Source organism: Sceloporus undulatus, chromosome 5, assembly GCF_019175285.1.
Source record: "Sceloporus undulatus isolate JIND9_A2432 ecotype Alabama chromosome 5, SceUnd_v1.1, whole genome shotgun sequence".
Classification (NCBI taxonomy): domain Eukaryota; kingdom Metazoa; phylum Chordata; class Lepidosauria; order Squamata; family Phrynosomatidae; genus Sceloporus; species Sceloporus undulatus.
Window position 1 is genome coordinate 52,615,067 of NC_056526.1, and position 17,675 is coordinate 52,632,741.

General features: G+C 37.8%; 1 protein-coding gene across 15 annotated transcripts in view; it reads right to left on the minus strand.

The window, feature by feature from the left end:
- Positions 1–17,675, minus strand: part of NAV3 (neuron navigator 3) — a 572,439-nt gene that overhangs the window by 24,041 nt on the left and 530,723 nt on the right. For 10 of the 15 annotated variants that reach the window (XM_042467939.1, XM_042467940.1, XM_042467938.1 and 7 more), the window contains 8 exons: positions 14,192–14,275; positions 12,130–12,241; positions 11,542–11,663; positions 11,002–11,022; positions 9,690–9,856; positions 5,183–5,336; positions 1,873–2,047; positions 469–566 (listed from right to left, as the gene is read on the minus strand). In XM_042467939.1, the coding sequence (XP_042323873.1) occupies positions 469–566; positions 1,873–2,047; positions 5,183–5,336; positions 9,690–9,856; positions 11,002–11,022; positions 11,542–11,663; positions 12,130–12,241; positions 14,192–14,275 (933 nt within the window). Of the gene's footprint in view, positions 1–468; positions 567–972; positions 1,157–1,872; positions 2,048–5,182; positions 5,337–7,111; positions 7,178–9,689; positions 9,857–11,001; positions 11,023–11,541; positions 11,664–12,129; positions 12,242–14,191; positions 14,276–17,675 lie in introns of those variants that run through there. The other 5 variants (XM_042467933.1, XM_042467931.1, XM_042467937.1 and 2 more) reach the window with 3 other exon arrangements.

Below are 17,675 nucleotides of genomic sequence, written 5' to 3' on the forward strand. Positions count from 1 at the left end.
GCAAGCAGGCTGGGATTACAGCGACCGCACAGCCTGATCCAAAGGTGGACCACCACCGCTGACTCCAACCCAAACTGCCAGGAGCTGGATTATCCTGGCTCCTTTCTGCTCTGCTCTAAAGGACTGAAGCAGCTTTGGTGCAGCTTTCAGCCGCATTGAAGATGTTTATTGTATAAACATGCTTCCAACATGGCCAGAAGCCATTTTTTATGCCCGTGTGTTTTGGGCCTATATTTCTGGCCCAAGAATATAAAGCTATGCCTTATGGATCCTTCATACATAGGTAACAAAACAATTTACTATTTATCATCAATTAGTGGGATTGCCAGGATGACACAAGAAAAATAAAAAGTGTGCATTCACTGTTGCCTGTTGAACTCTTAAATGAATATATCACTGGGTATCACAGAACAGAGTTAGTAGTAGCAGAAACATAGTTATCATGATGGATACAGCAATAAAAAGTACCTTGGATCGACCATAGCCCTTGTTTATTGTAACTATAATTTTAACACTCTGGCCTTCTTTATGGAGCGTTCCATCTGAAACATCTTCCAGTAAAATATCTAGCAGACAAGCAACAAATACATATGTCTTTAAACATATTTCATTTGGCAAAAAACATCCATGCAATTTTATATGTAATTCTAAAGTCTATTTCTTCAAATGGCATGTATAACTCTAAAGACCCCCAGTACATAGAAACTGTCACTTCATCTTTGCTCTGCTGGCAAAGCCATTACAGGAACAATGGATAATCATATATTTTGGATGCATGAACTCTGCTCTTTTGGTGTCAAATGTGAAATCAGGCAGTGTGGATGTTCTTCAGACAAAGGAGTTCTAGTGTATTAGTCAAGTTAATGGGAATATATACACAAACTGGAAGACATCTTCCCTTTCATTACATATCTAAGAAGATTCATATATTAAGGAATTGTTTGCACAGCTAAAAATGCAACTTACCTTGCCTTGTTTGAATCCTTCCGGCTTTGCAAATCGGCCAGCTGAGCTCAGATTGTAGTTGGGTTTTAGCTGGGTTTTAGGTGGGAAGTGGCATCGGCAGCAAAAGGCAAGTGATAATATCCAGCTGCATCCCGGAAGAGGATTCAAACTGGGCAAGGTAAGTTGCATTTTTTAGCTGTGCGAAAAACTCCTAAGAGACAAATCAGCATTTTTGCTTCAGTTTAACCAACCACACGCAAAGGGCTCATTCACTCTATGAAATAACTCGGTGTGGAAACTGGATTATTTCCAGGTTGTTCATATTTATAGCAGGGGGGGGGGGGGAGGAGCTGGCAAAAAAATAACTTAACTTTTGAATCCAGGTCTTTTACCTTGTCTTTTAGGAAGAACCGACTTTTAAAAAGCCACAAATGAGCATGCACTTTCGATTCGATTTGGAGCACTCAGGAATGGAGGGGTACTGTGCTGCTGCCATCACACGCTAGGGTTCTGGAGCGTGCAGATGCTGCATGCTCCAGAACCCTAGTATCGGTGGTGGCACAATGCTTTTGGCCCATGTGTACCGGGCCTTAGCTATGTATTTGAAATTTGTGATTTTTAACTAGGTGTTTTTATGTCAGATTGCTCACCTGAGCAAGGTGAGCTACAACAACTCAAATAAATAATAAAGAATTTTATTTACATGTTTTACTTTGATTTGCCTCTCTATCATTCTGATAATGCAGATAATGCAGATAATGCTTTACTACCAATATCCCTATTTACTCCCAATTTTGAAAAAATGAGTATCTCATTTGCACAATGAACAACATTTAAAATGAGAAGACAATAAATGTGACAGGGTAATAAACATGGCAAGGCAATAAAATCTGGGGGGGGGGGGGAGAGAAAATAATTTTTATTTACCTGATGTAACTGAATCAGTGATGTTCAAGTTATTCAAAGAGAGTCCTAAAGATTGCCGTGACGAAGATGAAGATGTGCTGCTTGAAGACTCTGAACTTGGCCGGGTTGGCTTGCTAGTATTTGCAGTCTCTGCCTTTAAGCGATCATTCTCAGCTTTCAATATCTCAATTTCATTCTATTATTTAAAGTACAAACATCAATATTTAACAGTGGGATGGTGTTGGTGATATAGAAAGAATTCAATATTAGCAAATGAATTATGGATATTCATAATTCGTTACCTAGAGCATTTTCATAGCTGTTGTAAGGTGAGGGACTAGAATTTTCAGTAGCACATCAGCTGAAACTTTTATGTGACACAATTTTTATTTACTCAGTACATTGTTGTAAATGTTGCCCCTTTGATGCTATGAACAATAATCTAGATAAAAATACTGTATATACTTCACTGTAAGTCAGCCTCATGTATAAGTCAAGGGCAGGTTTTGGGACCAAAATTATGAATCTTGATATGAATTATAAGTCAAGGTTAAAACTTAGGGGCCTGTAACAAAGGATCTAAAGGAAGAAATAAAGGAAAACAATGTCAAAGAAATTACAAAATTTCAGCATGAAATCACACTAAAGGCTGGATGGAAGATAAAGCAGAAGGGAGTCAATGGTTCCATCACAGATTACACTCTTGCCTTTCAGCATGGGATGGTTCCTTTTTTTATAAGAGTCAAAGTACAGTATTTACTGTACATTGACCCATGGATAAGTCAACCTAACTAGGTTTTTTGACAAAAATTTCTAAACATATACATGAGTATACACAGTAGATGCTGGAACTTCAAATTAGTGTACATTAGGCTGAATCTAATTTGCAAGTCAAAGAGGCCAAACATTTCATTCATATTTATTCCTGTGTAGTCCATATATCATTGTCTCTCCCTGACATAGGTGTCCCCTACTAACACTGTAAGATATGATAAACATGCAACCAACACCTGTCCATGATGGAGACCCTGTATGATCAGTAACAAAGATGTAATACTCCAAGGAAACTCTTATTCCTAATTAGATTTTATGTTTTGTTGAATGATTACCTAATTGATACTAATGGCTTGGAAATATATGTAGTGCTAGAAAGTGCTGGTTGCTTCATGAAGGTCAAACAATGTGTGCTATGAACCTAAAACTATGTCTTAATCTCAAATTTGTAATGTCCTAATGTTGAGGTGATTAAAAGATTTTGCATTCACATTTTCATCATGTAGAAGAACAATAAACTGAAAATAACAGCTTAGAAAGATTAAAAAATCAATTAAGCATGAAACTAATTAAACAGAGAGAGGTAGAACTGCCAAGCAATGGATCACCATGGTGCCTCTGAAAGTTGCCAAAAACACACAACCCCTACCAATGGCTGTTTGGGGCTTCACCTCCACCCATAAAACTACTTTGTTAGCAAACATAAGGTTGGAGCCTGTATTAGATGTGCTCTGAGTAGACACACTGAAATGGGGCAAGTGAGTCATGACTATCTTGACTTCATCTGCCTAAATCCAGTTGAAAGTTCCAACTGGAATAGATACTGACACAATCATAACTTGGTAAATTATTCTTTATTCATTTATTAATTTAATATCTTATTTTTCCATTAACGTTAGGGCTCAATGCAGCTTCCAACATAGATGTAAAGTTTTTTTTTTTTTTAAAAAAGGATATATTATATATACACTCAACCATCCCAATTCATGGACATGAAGTATGTGGTCTTGGTCCTTCGTGGATGGCAAGCGGGGAGAGGTAAAATGGTGCATGTGCATGAGGCGCATCCATAGGAACGTGCAGCCATTACAACCAATGGCAACTTGAATATTTGTGTTTTTCTGGATTCACGGGGTGGGTGGGTCCAGAAAGGATCCCTGAAAATCGGGAGGGATGCCTGTAATCTATTCCTTAATATGTAATTAACATTGCATACTAATAACAACTAAGTAGACATTGTGAGGATGCCTAGTGCACTAGCTTCAAGTGTGCAAATTCATTCCAAGTCACCACTAAAACAGAGCAATCCAGGTTCAGGGCTGAATCCTGTAATACAGTTGGTCCCTGGTATCTGCTGGGGTTTGGTTCCAGGAGCCCCCCCCCCCCCCAATGGATAATCACTTATAATAACAACGTGAATGCTCAAGTCCCACTAAATACAGTGGTGTAGTAAAATGATGTCACTTATATACAATAGCAAAATCGAAGTTGGCTTTTTGAAATTTATATCTTTTTGAAATATTTTCAAACCGTGGATGATTGAATCTGTGGATAAAGACTTCATGGATATGGAGGGCTGATTGTACCTAGCTGTTCAGGGGGTATGTAACCACATCCAGCACAGTTTGAACAACAATGACCTGACTACCTTTTGACTGAAAACGAACATCTCTATCTTGTATGGATTAAGTTTCAATTTTTTTTGGCTCATCTAGTCCATTAATGGCACCAAAGACTGATTTAGGTGGGAAAGAGTTGGCTGTCATTAGTATATTGGTTGTAAAATTCCACAGTTCAGAACAACCTCTCTTAGTAGTTTCATGTAAATATTAAATAGCATAGTATACAAGAATGAGGGATGCTACAGTCCAACAGTTAGGTCATGAAAGAGGAATCCCCCTGCACCACTTTCTAAACTTATCCCTCCAGGAAAAACTGAAGTCACTACACAATGGAGCTTTCAAGTGCAATCCCAAAAAGCTGGTTGAGAAAATTTCTATGGTATTGAAAGCTGCTGAGAAGTTCAAGATCAACAGGAATATATTATCCCTATCCAGTTCCTGATGGAGGTCCCTACACCTAACTCAGTTTATCAATCCCAGAAAATATTCACTCACAAATCTAGTTGGTATACTGGCTTGGAATATAACAGAGGAAAAGCACAAACCTCAAAATAGTAGACTATAAAGTCAAGGATTAAGAGGCCATGAAGACCTTCAAATATTATGATGCCTGGAAAAAGTTAACAGTCTTCTAAAGCCCCATCCTCCTTTCTAAGTAGATTGTTCCTTAGTAACATTTTGCAAAGAAGCTGACAATTATAGGGGATCATTGCCAATGACTGTGACAAGCAAAATAGCACTTTTCACAAAGAGACAAAAAATTAAGAACCTAATTCTGTTTCTTATTACATTATTTTCCCCAGTCTCAGCTAAATTATTTTCACTGATCCAATTTCTTTTTTTTTTCTGTTCAGCCTAGAATTATTGCAGTCTACTGGTTTAAAATAAATGGCATTTGTGAAAAATGCCCTAGTCAGTTGTTCCACTGATCTGACCTGCATGCGGTTCATGGCTTCTCGAATCTGGTCAAGATGGTGTGCTGAACTGAGGGCCTCAAGACGGATATCTGTTAACTTGAGCTCTTTCTCCCTGAGCTCATTTTTCAGCTGTAGAATTATTTCAGCTTCTGCCTCTGTGCATTCACAGATCCTAAAAAAAGAAAAGAGAAAGTAAAGAGGCAGAAGATTAAAGGAATGTTTTCTCTAAATGGTAGTGTGCCATTGTTCTGTGTCAAGGAATAGAAAGGAGTTGCTGCTGGGACTCCTAGGAGCAGAAGGGCAAATTTCATCAATACAACTTGAATGAGATCCATTTAAAAATATAAAAAGGGGGAAATCTAGATAAGCCTTAATTGTATAATTTTCCTATTTAATTCTGCATTTTCCATTTACCAGCATAATTATTCTGCATGCTTATTTTTTTCCACTCGAAGTGGAGAACCACTGTATTTTACAAAACAGCTGTTGGTTAAAAGTCAACAATTTTCCAACAACAATGATTAAAAATAAAGTACCAGGGGTGAAAAGAACAGTTTAACTCTGCCAATGTCCCCTGTATAATGCAGCATAAGAATACATGACTGATTTGCCTATGCATTATTATTTCTAGTTTACTGAAGTTTTGATATCACTGGTTAAAGTGAAGTCTGGTTTTAGAAAATGACATAGTTGTGTTATTTGATACTCAATTAAACATTAAAATTATTACTTCATGTTGGATTCAATGAGTAATAAATGTGAATGTTTAAATTCATCAGTAGAGTTGCTTCACACATTACAATAGCTAGGGGATCACTTAAGAATGATTCCATATGACAATGAGTCCACACTGTGGAAACTAGAATCAGCATAATTGATATCCGTTACTGTTGCTGAGATTCTCTTCACATTATAGCCAGTTCCCCATGTAGGTTTCCACCTAACTACATGCTTAACTGCAGCATCACATTTCTTTGCACAATCATATCGGGGGTAACAGATGATGCTTTTCAATATACAGTTGACCCTCTACATTTGTGGCTTTGACTTCTGCAGATGTGATTACTCACAGATTCAATTAATATGTTATCTTTAAGAATCTCCAGGTCTTCCAGCGTGACTCTGTTGTTAGCTTTTGCTAGCAGCTGACCTCAGTATCACACCTAGAGATTCTTAGGGAGAACACTTCTGTAGGCATATTTAATTCCTCCAGTGTGATTGTATGGTCAATTTCCATGGACTAAAATTGACCACAGAGTTGCACTGGAGAACCTAGAGATTACTAGAGAGGTGTTTTTTGAGGTTATTTTTTTTTTAATTTGCATTTTCCCACTTTTACGGAGGTCCTGCACGCTAACCCCTACAAATGTGGAGGGCCCACTGTATGTTTTTCTAACAGCAGACACATGAGAATGTAAAATAGTAGCCTGGTTCTATTTTTACACCCTGCCTTACTTCCATATTCTTGACTGCAAAGACCATAACCCAGCAGCCCTGATACAATGAAATTTCCTTGCTTTCTTCTACTGGTTGGAAAATGCTTCATGTACAAAATGGGAAATTTCTTTGTATGTCATGATAGCAGTAAGCACTTGCACATGAAGCTCTTTTTCTAAAACCAGTTAAGAAGTAACTATTGTTAAAAATAAAAGGAAGCGAAAGGAATTGGGTTACTCTTGAAACATACAGAAAAATGTCTTTTTAAATTGCTGTGTTACTCCAGAACAATATCAATACACATTGCTCTCATATTAAAACATCAAAAACTATATATTGCATGTCACTCTACAGCTGGTAGTGTAACATAAACCTAAATCTGCTAGTATTCTCCCTGCCCCACCACCTAAGAAAAGGAGTGACTACAAAAGCTTTGGCTTGCGGGAAGATAACTGACAACTTCAGTCTAGTTCTTGGGAGATATAATCCGAACCCCACATGCCAGTTTACCGGGATCTATGCTTGTAGATCACGTGACCGTTTTGTCTTTTCTTTGGAGCCCAGATTAAAGATGACCTGCATATACATGCATTAGACAGACAGATGCAAGTGAAAGAAAGGAAAGGAAATGGTTTAGAAAATGAGAGTCAGGTTGGAAACAGGAACAAAAAATCCCCACAATGCAATAGAATGAAACAAAAGAAGATGTTTTGGTGGAGAATGAATGATATACTAAACAATAAAAATATGACAGATCTTAGATTTTCAGTTACACCAATCATCACCAAGCAGAAATCATTGCCACAAAACCAGATTGCAGATAAATGTCTGAATGCATAATCCTCACGAAAGTGAGTAGAATTGCAATATCAATGTTTGAATGCTCCCTCATGAATGCTCCCTCATGTGTGAGTGCTCTCTCTCTTTTGACTTCTACACACTCGAATCAATATCTTACAAGAAAAAGCTAAGTTAGGATATTACATCTAGAGTTGCATCTACACTATAGAAATAGTGCAGTTTGAAACCACTTTAACTGCCATCGCTCCATCCTACAGAATCCTGTGATGTGAGGCACCAGCATGCTTTGGCAGAGAAGGCTAAAGACCTTGTAATACTGGATCCCATAGGATGGAGCTGCAGCACTTAAAAGTGATGTCAGTCTGCATTATTTCTACAGTGTAGATGCACCCTGAGAGAATAGTTGTAAATGTACAGGAAGTTTTTTCTGACATGACAAAAAAAAAAAGTTAATCAAAAATTGTAGGTGTCCTCAATGCACATTTTAGAGTACTTAAGCAAAGGACTAGGAAGTAACATATGTACTGTAATCTATTTTAAAACATCAATGCATTCTATAAGGAAAACATACACTTAAAGGAATGTAAATGCAATTAGCTTGTTCTGTACTGTATTGCATTAACATTTATATTTGTATTTTGGTAGCTTGCCTTATAGTTGTATTAAAATGGTTGTATTACTCCTTCCTTCCCATTTTTATTTTTAAATAAACTGTATACCTGTGTGTGTGTGTGTGGGGGGTGTTCTATCTTATTTATTATGTGAAGTGCCATTACAGGACAACAACAATAAATATTATTCCTTCACAAGAAAAACCACACAGAGCACTCCAAATGGCAAATGTCCCGGACAGCAAATTTAGATGCATTAATGGTAAAAACCTTATACTAATTGGAGTTACCCATGTCCAATGAGATGGATACAGAAATAAAGCTTGAGAGAAAAATGGCTGCCTCACTACCAAAAGGACCTCTTTCTTGCCTTAGATGTTTTTGCAGCATCTACTCACTAAATTAGCCTAAATACACTAAAGGCACCACTTCCTGTTTGATGTTGGAAGCTAAGTTGAATCAGCCCTGGTTAGTGCTTGGATGGAAAACCACCAATGAGTACCAAGTGCTGTAGGCTATATTTAAGAAGGAACTGACAAAGGCATCACTTGCCTAAGAAATTCCTTGCCTATCAAATTTATGCAGTCATAAGTTGACAGGCAACTTCAAGATACACACACATTATTATCATGAGGCAAAACAGATGGGCAGAAGGAGTGGCTTGAAACTGCCCCTTCCAAAGATGGATTGGGGCCGTGGAAAATATGCCATGGCCCCAGTCCACTTTGAAGCCAGCCAAAAAAGGAGCAGCAAAGATCTGCTACCTTTTCAGCTGGCAAAAAGCCAGCTTTTCCTATTCTGCCATGGCCCCATGGCAGCTTCAAGATGCTCCAGAGGTATGTGGTGTGTACATGTCGTGCCACCGGAGCATCATGAAGCCACTCACATCTGGGCAGCCAGACAACTTCAAGATGTCTTGGGGGCATGTGGCATCTAAATGCCATGCCCTCGAGCCACTGGGAAGCTGTCTTTCAGAGCTGATCTGTTCTGGCCATAAAACATTTTTTTCTTCCACATTTCCTACTCTGTTAGCCAGATCTTGTTTACACTTATTTTCTGTAGAATAATGGGGCACATTTTAACACGTATTTTGTGCATACACATATCTTCATTCTTTTTCAACTTATATTCATACATGGGTGTGTAGGTATGTATGGCCATGTGTATATTGTGCATACGTATATACAAATGCTTATACATACATGTTTTACTTTGTGTATCTGATGGGATTATGAAAGTATATGCCATGATGCATTCAGTTGCCTTCACATCACTATAAAACTATTGCTTCTGGACAGTGGAGGAATGCCTGAAAGGCTTTGGGGGCAAGACAAAAGAAAGATAGGGGACAGTCACAAACCTAATACTATGTGCATCCCCATCTAAAAAAAGAGAAAGAAAAGAATGCTAGATCCATTTTTTTTTTAAAAAAAGAAAGCTATAGAAGCAAGTGTATGAAGCTGAGGAACAGCCAGACTGTCAGATCAATTTCTAAATAGTGAATAAGAAGACTGAATTCAGAAAGAAATAGTAATGACTCAGAAGCACAAAAGATTAAAAGTTCTGAGATAGTGACAGTTTTGCCAATCACTAAACCAAGGATTGTTCCTTTAACTACTAAGTTTATCAGAAACAATATTATCTAAGAAATTCTTGTGCAGAAAGTGGAAACATACGCAGATGTTGATTGGGATGGCTTTATTGATCCACATTCTCCAGAACCGTGGGGTAATTTGGGTGAGGAAGGAAGAGATGAATCTGTAACTTCTTCTATGTCAGAATGAGAGGAAGGAGGCTTTGCAGACTTCTTCTTCCCAAAGGCCTGTTTGAATGAACTTCTTAGCTAGGAAAAAAAGAAAGAAAAGAGAATATATTTATTTGGATGATTTTTGATGGTTTGGTTCACTTTATGTTTTGCTTTTGTTGAAAAGTTAGTTTGCAGATGCCAATCTAGCCACTGCCTAAGGTCAGTATAGATAAGCAGGGTATTAACATATGCAACACAGTATCTTTAGGAACATGAATGAAAGAGCGCTCTTTAAAATCATCTGAGCACAGCGCTATGGAAAAGGTGTGGAATCAAGAAGTACAGCTAAACAGATGCTCATTTAAAACCCTACACCTCCTGTGGAAGCCCATTTCTCAGGCATTCCTTTTAAGGTGACTGGTCTTAAATAGCCACATTGTTTAAAATTAATGTTTTGTTTTTTTTAAAGATAGTACATTCCAATCAATATGCTTATGTGCATCATTTGTGTAGAATTGTTTTTCCTTTCAAAATTTGAACCTATGACTTCTCAGTAGCAAAGATCAAAGCTGCAATATGTTCTTGTCTTTTTGCTGACAAGAAGCTGAAAGGATTGGGGAAAAGGAGGTATTTACTGCAGTTCAGTTTTAAAGAAGCAAGTTCAAATGTACAAGCATTGCCTTTTTTTTCTTTTTTTCATTTTCTTTTTGCTGTAGAAGCTTTTATCCATTATTGAAAGGGACAGAATAGCCAAAGAGCCATTTATTTCAGAAACAGAGATCGCAAAAGTTACATTTGCAATAAGTCTGATGCAGTTATCTCTGAGTTGTCAAATGCTTTTGATGAATACACACACTACACATACCAAAGGAAAAAGGTGTGTTTTCCCCCACCCCCTTCCAAAATGGTTGTTTTGGTCACCCAAATTACTCTTCTACTAAATGCTGTAGTACTTTTTTCTACAAATATCAGTTCAAGAATGGGAGTGCAAACACTGATTGGTTTATAGTAATTTATGTTCTTTCTGGTTTTCTAATAAGAAAGAAATGGATTTTGGCGACACTCCCCCTTTCTAGATTTCAAAGTTGTAGGCAAAATGAATAGAGGAAAAAAAACTAAGGAGACATAAAGAATAATCTGTTTTAGAAGGGTACAAAAGCCTACTGCCAAAATGAATAGCAATCATGCCAAGATAGAGTTCTTTGAGATGCATGCCAAATTTTCCAGGGGTTTATATTCACCTCACTTCCTCTAGAGTTCACCTTGCAGAAACATGAAAGAGTGTGCAATTACAAATCATGGGAATGAAGTTGGAATCAGTATTTTAAAAATATTACCTGTGTAATAAACATATTTTAAACAACCAAAGTAAATTATTCCATTATTTCAGCAAAATCTAAAGTCTTTGTGATAAGGATACAATCTTCTCAATTCAAAGGCCTGATAGTTATCTATTTTAAAAACATTTCCATCAGATTTCCTATACTATATAGTAAAGTATTCTGGGCAGTTGCCTCATCATATAGACTGAAGGGGGGGGGGGGGCCCCAGAAAATGTTGAAATTTACACATGATTTTACATTGATCGAAATATATTTGGTTTACCAATATTAGTACCTCACAAATGCATATGAATCTACATCGCTCTATCCAGAACAGCAACATATACAAAAAGGCACTAAGTTTGTGGTTTATATAGGCTGTGTTGTTTTTTATGAAACAGGGGAGGGACATACAGAAGGACAGTAAAACAATACTTTTAGATCTTACAAAACACTTACCCAGTTTTTCTTCTTCTTTTTCTTGGAGTCAGCATCATTACCACTGCCCATGCTTGAATGGCTGGTGCCACTATTGATGCTGGAAACACTTTCTGAGGAATGTTGCCGCCTTATTCGCAGATCTATAATACAAAGAGAAAAAAGATTCAGACCTTGTTGGTCTGGGGTTTTAAAAAAATCTGTGCAATTTTCCATTCTGCTGAAATAGTGGAAGCTGGGCAGGCTTCTTTGGAACAGATCAACCCCAACCCTCAGTTTATTTTATAATTGGGAATGATATCAGTGCAACGCGCAAATTGGTGCTCTACTATATATTATGACTGATCTTGGATAAAGTGACGTGGATCTTAAATTTCCTTCCAGGAATGAAATAAGAGTTCATGTTTGCTGAACAATGCTTTGGTGTCTTCTCCTTCCTCTTGCAGACCCTTGTGTCCTTCACAAATTATGTAGGAAATATCACATATGAAGATGGGAAGTGGCAGACATATCCTGCCCTAAAGAAAGGCCCAAGCCACCATGAATAATTAAAACAAAATCTCTTGAGGCACAAATCTGTTGGAAAACAAAACAAACAAAACCTTTTACCTTTATGAGTGTGGTCAGGGCCATTTAAAGCTCCTTGAATAGCAGCTTGTGCAGCGGAGTTCTGGGCTTTCAACATTTCAATGGTTTCCCGTAGTTCTATGAGCTCTGATTCCTTTTGGAACAGCAAGAAAAGAATCAAAATGTATCAGAGTAACCATGCTTCCCCACCACACAAGATGTTAATACTGTGTTGTGGGTGAAAATGAGGAAAAATTCAGCTTCTCATCCCAGCTAATACAGTGTGTCAAAATCTTCAGGTTGAAAACGATTGATCTTTAAAGTGCTTCATAATAAGAATTAATGTTTTAGAGGGACAAAATAAATATTCCTTAAAATTTATATTCTGTTTTATGAGATTTGCAATGACAAAATACCTCTCTGGTAGGAGATCATGTAACAAGCACAGTTTAATTTAAAATGGCTTAGACTATTGTCACTTCCTGTTCTCATTTTATATAATGGGGATTAAAGTTGCTCAAGGAATTTAACCTTCGCTGCAAGGAGGAAGGAGCAGGAGAAAAACATGTACTCAAATGTCTGGGAAAGCACTTCGAGGTCAAAGTAACTATTATAATCTTTTTCAGAAAGGCAGTAGCTTTGCAAAGTGTGGAATGATCAAAATGAAAGAAATTACTTTTAGAACATTTATATTTAAAAGGAAACCTAAGTGATGTGGTTTTCCCATCTGAACTGTTTCAAAGGAAAATTGTGTATGTATTCCTCTACTGGGTATAGGCTGAAGGTACAGACTCAGGTTTGCACGGTTTTCTAATTAAGTCAGAGTCAAACTAGAAATTAAGGTGAATGCATATTTCTTATGTAAAGGGATCTTGCAGCACCTGTGAGACTAGCTGAAAGACAGAAATCTATAGCATGCTACCAACTTCTGTCTTTCAACTACTCTCAAAGGTGTTGCAAGATTATTTCATGGCTATGTCTTTGTATATTTCCTATAATTAACCCCATTTCCCCTTTGCCAATGTGATTTTTAAAAAGATATTTGCTTCAGCAAAAAGAATGGAAAATTAAGCCCATATTAATCTTCTATTAACTAGTCACAAAACAAAGCATGTGAAAGGCAAAATGCATAGATGAGGAAAGCATATATAATGTCTTTCACCTCTGAAAAATACATTATATGCATATTTTCTAATTTGACTCCCAGATGCAATTCTGTTTTATTCTAATGTTATTCCAGTGTTCATTTTATAGGTCCAACAAGTATGTCGTTCTTTCCCTGAGCTATCATTTTAGTCTTCTGCTATTTGAAAAGAAAATAAACTTAGATACAGTACAACCTCCATATTAATATATGTTCTATAAAAATAGCTGGTGTGGAAGGGGAAACAGTTTTATTTTGCATTTTGTCTTCACTCTCAGAATTTCATTTTTATTTGATATGCAATTATTTGTTTTTGTTTTGTTTCAAACAGAAGACCCAGCCAGTTTTGGAATTAAAAAATGTATATATTTTTTTACTTTAGGAGATGGGCCTATGCTTTTTATTTTATATTTTTATGGGATTCATATCCTGCCTTTCACCCAAAATGGGGTTCAAGGCAGCTATGTAGATGTGTATGTAAAACAGTCTGAAATGCAAAGTAAAAACCAACAACAACAACTCTCCTCCATCACCATAATTCCAGAGCACATTTGCTAAAAGTCTGAAAACTATCTTTTTCTCCATCCCTAAAATATTTCTTTTGTCTTGTACTTAGTATTCTGATGATGTGGTCAGAACAGAACAAGCACTCCAGCTGGTTTATGACCAGCTTTTGTTGTCAAACCTTTCAATACAGATTAAATCCAGAGTCGCAAATGTTTTAATTAAAAACTGGAAATGAAAGATTTTATCTTTACTCTGCCCTCTGATATAGCTAAGCTAAACCTGGTTGTGCACAATGTTTTTGAACCTTTATGAAGCTTTGATAGGAAGGGTCATGAAAGAAGGATGCATCTATCTGTTTATTCTTACAGCTGTCCTTTCACTCAGCCTTCAACATAAACTTTAATATAAACCAATGACTTTTTCACATTATAGCATCTGCTGTTTCAAACATACCTTTTGTTCAGCTGTCATTGTTAGGCTTTGCAACCGGCCTGTCATATTTCCTAAGCTCTTTTCAAAAGCTGCCACGAGATGGGCCTGTGAAAAAGAGGGAGGGGAGTTGTTCAAATGTCACTGCACTTCAAATGCACTATAGAAAAATCTATAAAAATATGCTGTAATGTATTTTTGCTAAGAAAACTACATACAAATGCCATAATTCTCATCTTATCATCCCAACTTTCTATAGCTACGGGTTCAACTCTATAGTCTTGGAGAGAAAGGTGAGTAAGGGTGGGTAAAAGGAAGTGTGGGCAACAACATATCCCATACTTGTCCAAATTTGGCAGAGAAAGTCCTAAGAGAAGTCGAAGGCTTTCATGGCCGGCATTCATAGTTTCTTTGTAGGTTTTTCAGGCTATGTGGCCATGTTCTAGCAGTTTCTTCCTGATGTTTTGCCAGCATCTGTGGCTGGCATCTTCAGAGAAAAACCCACAAAAAACTAAAGTCCTAAGTAATCTTCAGCTGTCCCACTTTTCAAATGTCCTAGTTTCTGTCTGGTCCTCCAGTTTCCTCCCTTTGTCTTCAATTTACATCAGTTGCTGGAAACATGAGCTGAAATTGCAAAAGTAGTTTGCATGCAGTTCTCTCAGCAGTGAGGAAAAGAGAGGAGCAGACAATATCTTCTCCTTCCCAATCTTCCCAAGCAAAAGCAAACTGCTGTAGCCTTTCCTAGCTTGTATGTTCTTCCTTATTAATATGTTTTGCAATTTTGATAGAATTCTGATGTTGCTTGGCAGCACATGTTCTAGTTTTTATTTGTGAAATGTTTGAAGCTGTGGCTGTTCAGATATTTCTGGAGCTTCCATCAGCCTTAGTATGTGAGGCTAGTGGTGAGAAATTTTAGGAGTTGCAATACAACACATCCAACAGCTCCATTTTGCCATGATGTTCCAACACCAGTGACTGGCATATGGAGACATTCCAGAGGGGGGTTGGAGATGGTTCTGCAGTCCTAAGACTTTTGGTCTTGTATCAACAGCCACCCATTCCCTTTCCATGCCTTCAGGACAGAGGTATGCCTGCTGAATATAGCTTGTCTCTCCACATCAAGTTTTAGCTGTTTCTTCAGTGTGGATCCTTCCTCCCTCTTTGGATTGCTCTGCCCATGTCATAATGTACTGAATAGATCATGGATCTCAAGGAAGATCTGAGGAAATTGGATCAAAATATTATAAATTATAAACTTGGAAATGAATTTCCCTTTTCTGTATTTTGTATTTTCCAATCTTCAAAAAAAATTTCTCATTTTATTTTATCCTAACAAATATGACATTTATGAAGGTGGGGAAAATACTTGAGAAGCTAAGTGAGGTGAGTAACATTTGGCTGGTAAACCTCCACTGTCCCCTCCCATGCAAAATAAATCTGTAAAGCACTATTACTACCAAAGCAAAATATATACACTATGATAACTATGTCAAAATTATTGATCTTTAGAAATAAAGAAATGTGATAAAATGAATGTTTCCTGTGCAACGGCATGCTGTAACTTTATGAGCATGAGTGCATCCAAATGATGAGAGAATTTATTTTAGTTGCACTGAGATATGTTCTGTCAAGTACATAAATGAAAACAATTTTCTCAGCATCAGATGTCTATACATTTATATACCACTTTCACTATAATCAATAGCTCCTGGGAGAAATAAAGTTAAAATAGATATAATCTAGCCCTTGTATATCCTGGGTTTTATTCAGAGCTTGGAAAAATTACTATTTGGATTACAACTCCCAGACATATGCAACCAACATGGGTAATTGTATGTCTCAACTCTGGGAATTGTAGGGTTTTTTTTAATTTAAAAAAAAAAAAGGACAAAGGTTTTCCAAGCTTTGGCATGAGTGCCTGCCTATCTATGAGTGCCCACCCTGCTAGAATAGCCCTCAAGAAGAAACACCATAACATGAATTGGTGATAACTGGCAGAGAGACAGCTGTCTGAAGCCCTGCTAAGAGTCCTAATTTTAAAAGATAAGGAATGAGGGAAGAGGAAGGAAACAGACAGATTGACACACTCAAACCACACTGTTTCCAGCTAGGAGGACATATGGAAGCTAAGTTTTATATTTGTATTGGTTCCTTCCTTTGGTGCGTTACAGACGTGCCGAAGGGGCGTGCTAGGGTTGAGAAGGGGCATCCCTTCCGGATGCCCCTCAACCCTAATACAGACTGAATGCGTACAAAATGGTGGCACCTGTCCACACAGGGGCCGCCATTTTGACATTGCGGTCACGTAGCGTCCGGACGTTGTGTGGTGGAAGTGACACCGTGAGTGCATGACTAGCGCCTCGCGGCACCACTTCCAGGTCGCAGAAAGAAGCTCCATTTCGGTGCTTCTTTCTTGCTGTGCCTGGGAACTGCGCGGTTTGGTCGCTGCGGTTCCCGGATGTAGTAGGCGGCGGCAGCAGCAGAGCGCCCTTCTTGGGCGCTCTGTAACATGCCTTTGTTCCTCAGGCCAGATACAAAATGTATTCAAATCTGTTTCAGTATATGAAAGACACTATAACACAAATAGGGAATGTGTGTCCCTTCAGGTGTTGTCAATCTGAACCTCCCATCATTCCTCAATATAGTTGTTATGATAAAGGTTGATGTGAAGATGGAGTCCAATGTAAAATTGAAGGTTTTCACAACTGACATCCATAGTTTTCTATTGGTATTTTGGGCTGTGTGTCTGTATTCTGGAAGGGTTTATTCCTGATGTACCATCTGCATCTGTGGCTCGTATCTTCAGAGGGTGGTGGTATGGAAGTGTGTGGGGTATATATCTACTTGTGTGATCCTTGGATGGGAGGAAGTGATTTACATGTTAATTTGTGGTTGGTCTGTTGTTGAATGGCAAAGCCTCAGGGTGGGAGAATTTCAAATAGCATTCTATGTCCAGGCTGGTTTATGATGCTACTACCAATCTTTCAATAGACACTGCAGATTGAGCCAGCCAGAAAAATCAGCAGTAGCAGAACACATCATAAACTAACCTGGACATAGAATGCTACTTGAAAATACTGAAATTCTGGACCATGCCAGCAACAACCAGGTCAAAATGTACAGGACGGCCATTGAAATCCACAAACACCTGGATAACTTCAAAAGGAAAGAAGCAACACTGAAAGTAAACAAAGTTAGGCTACCCATCCCAAAGAACACCAAAATCAAGACTCAGTTCATACAAATGAACACCACCCTGGGTCAGGGGTCTCCCCACAGAAAATGGATTGCAAATTAAATAGACACACATTCACCTCACATGTCCTCCCACCCTGAGGTCTTGCCATTCAATAACAGACCAACCACAGATTAACATGTAAATCATTTCCTCCCAACCAAGGGTCACACACGTATATATGCAACTCATGCACTTCCATGCCACCACCCTCTAAAGATGCCAGCCACAGATGCAGGCAAAATGTCAGGAATAAACTCTTCCAGAACACAG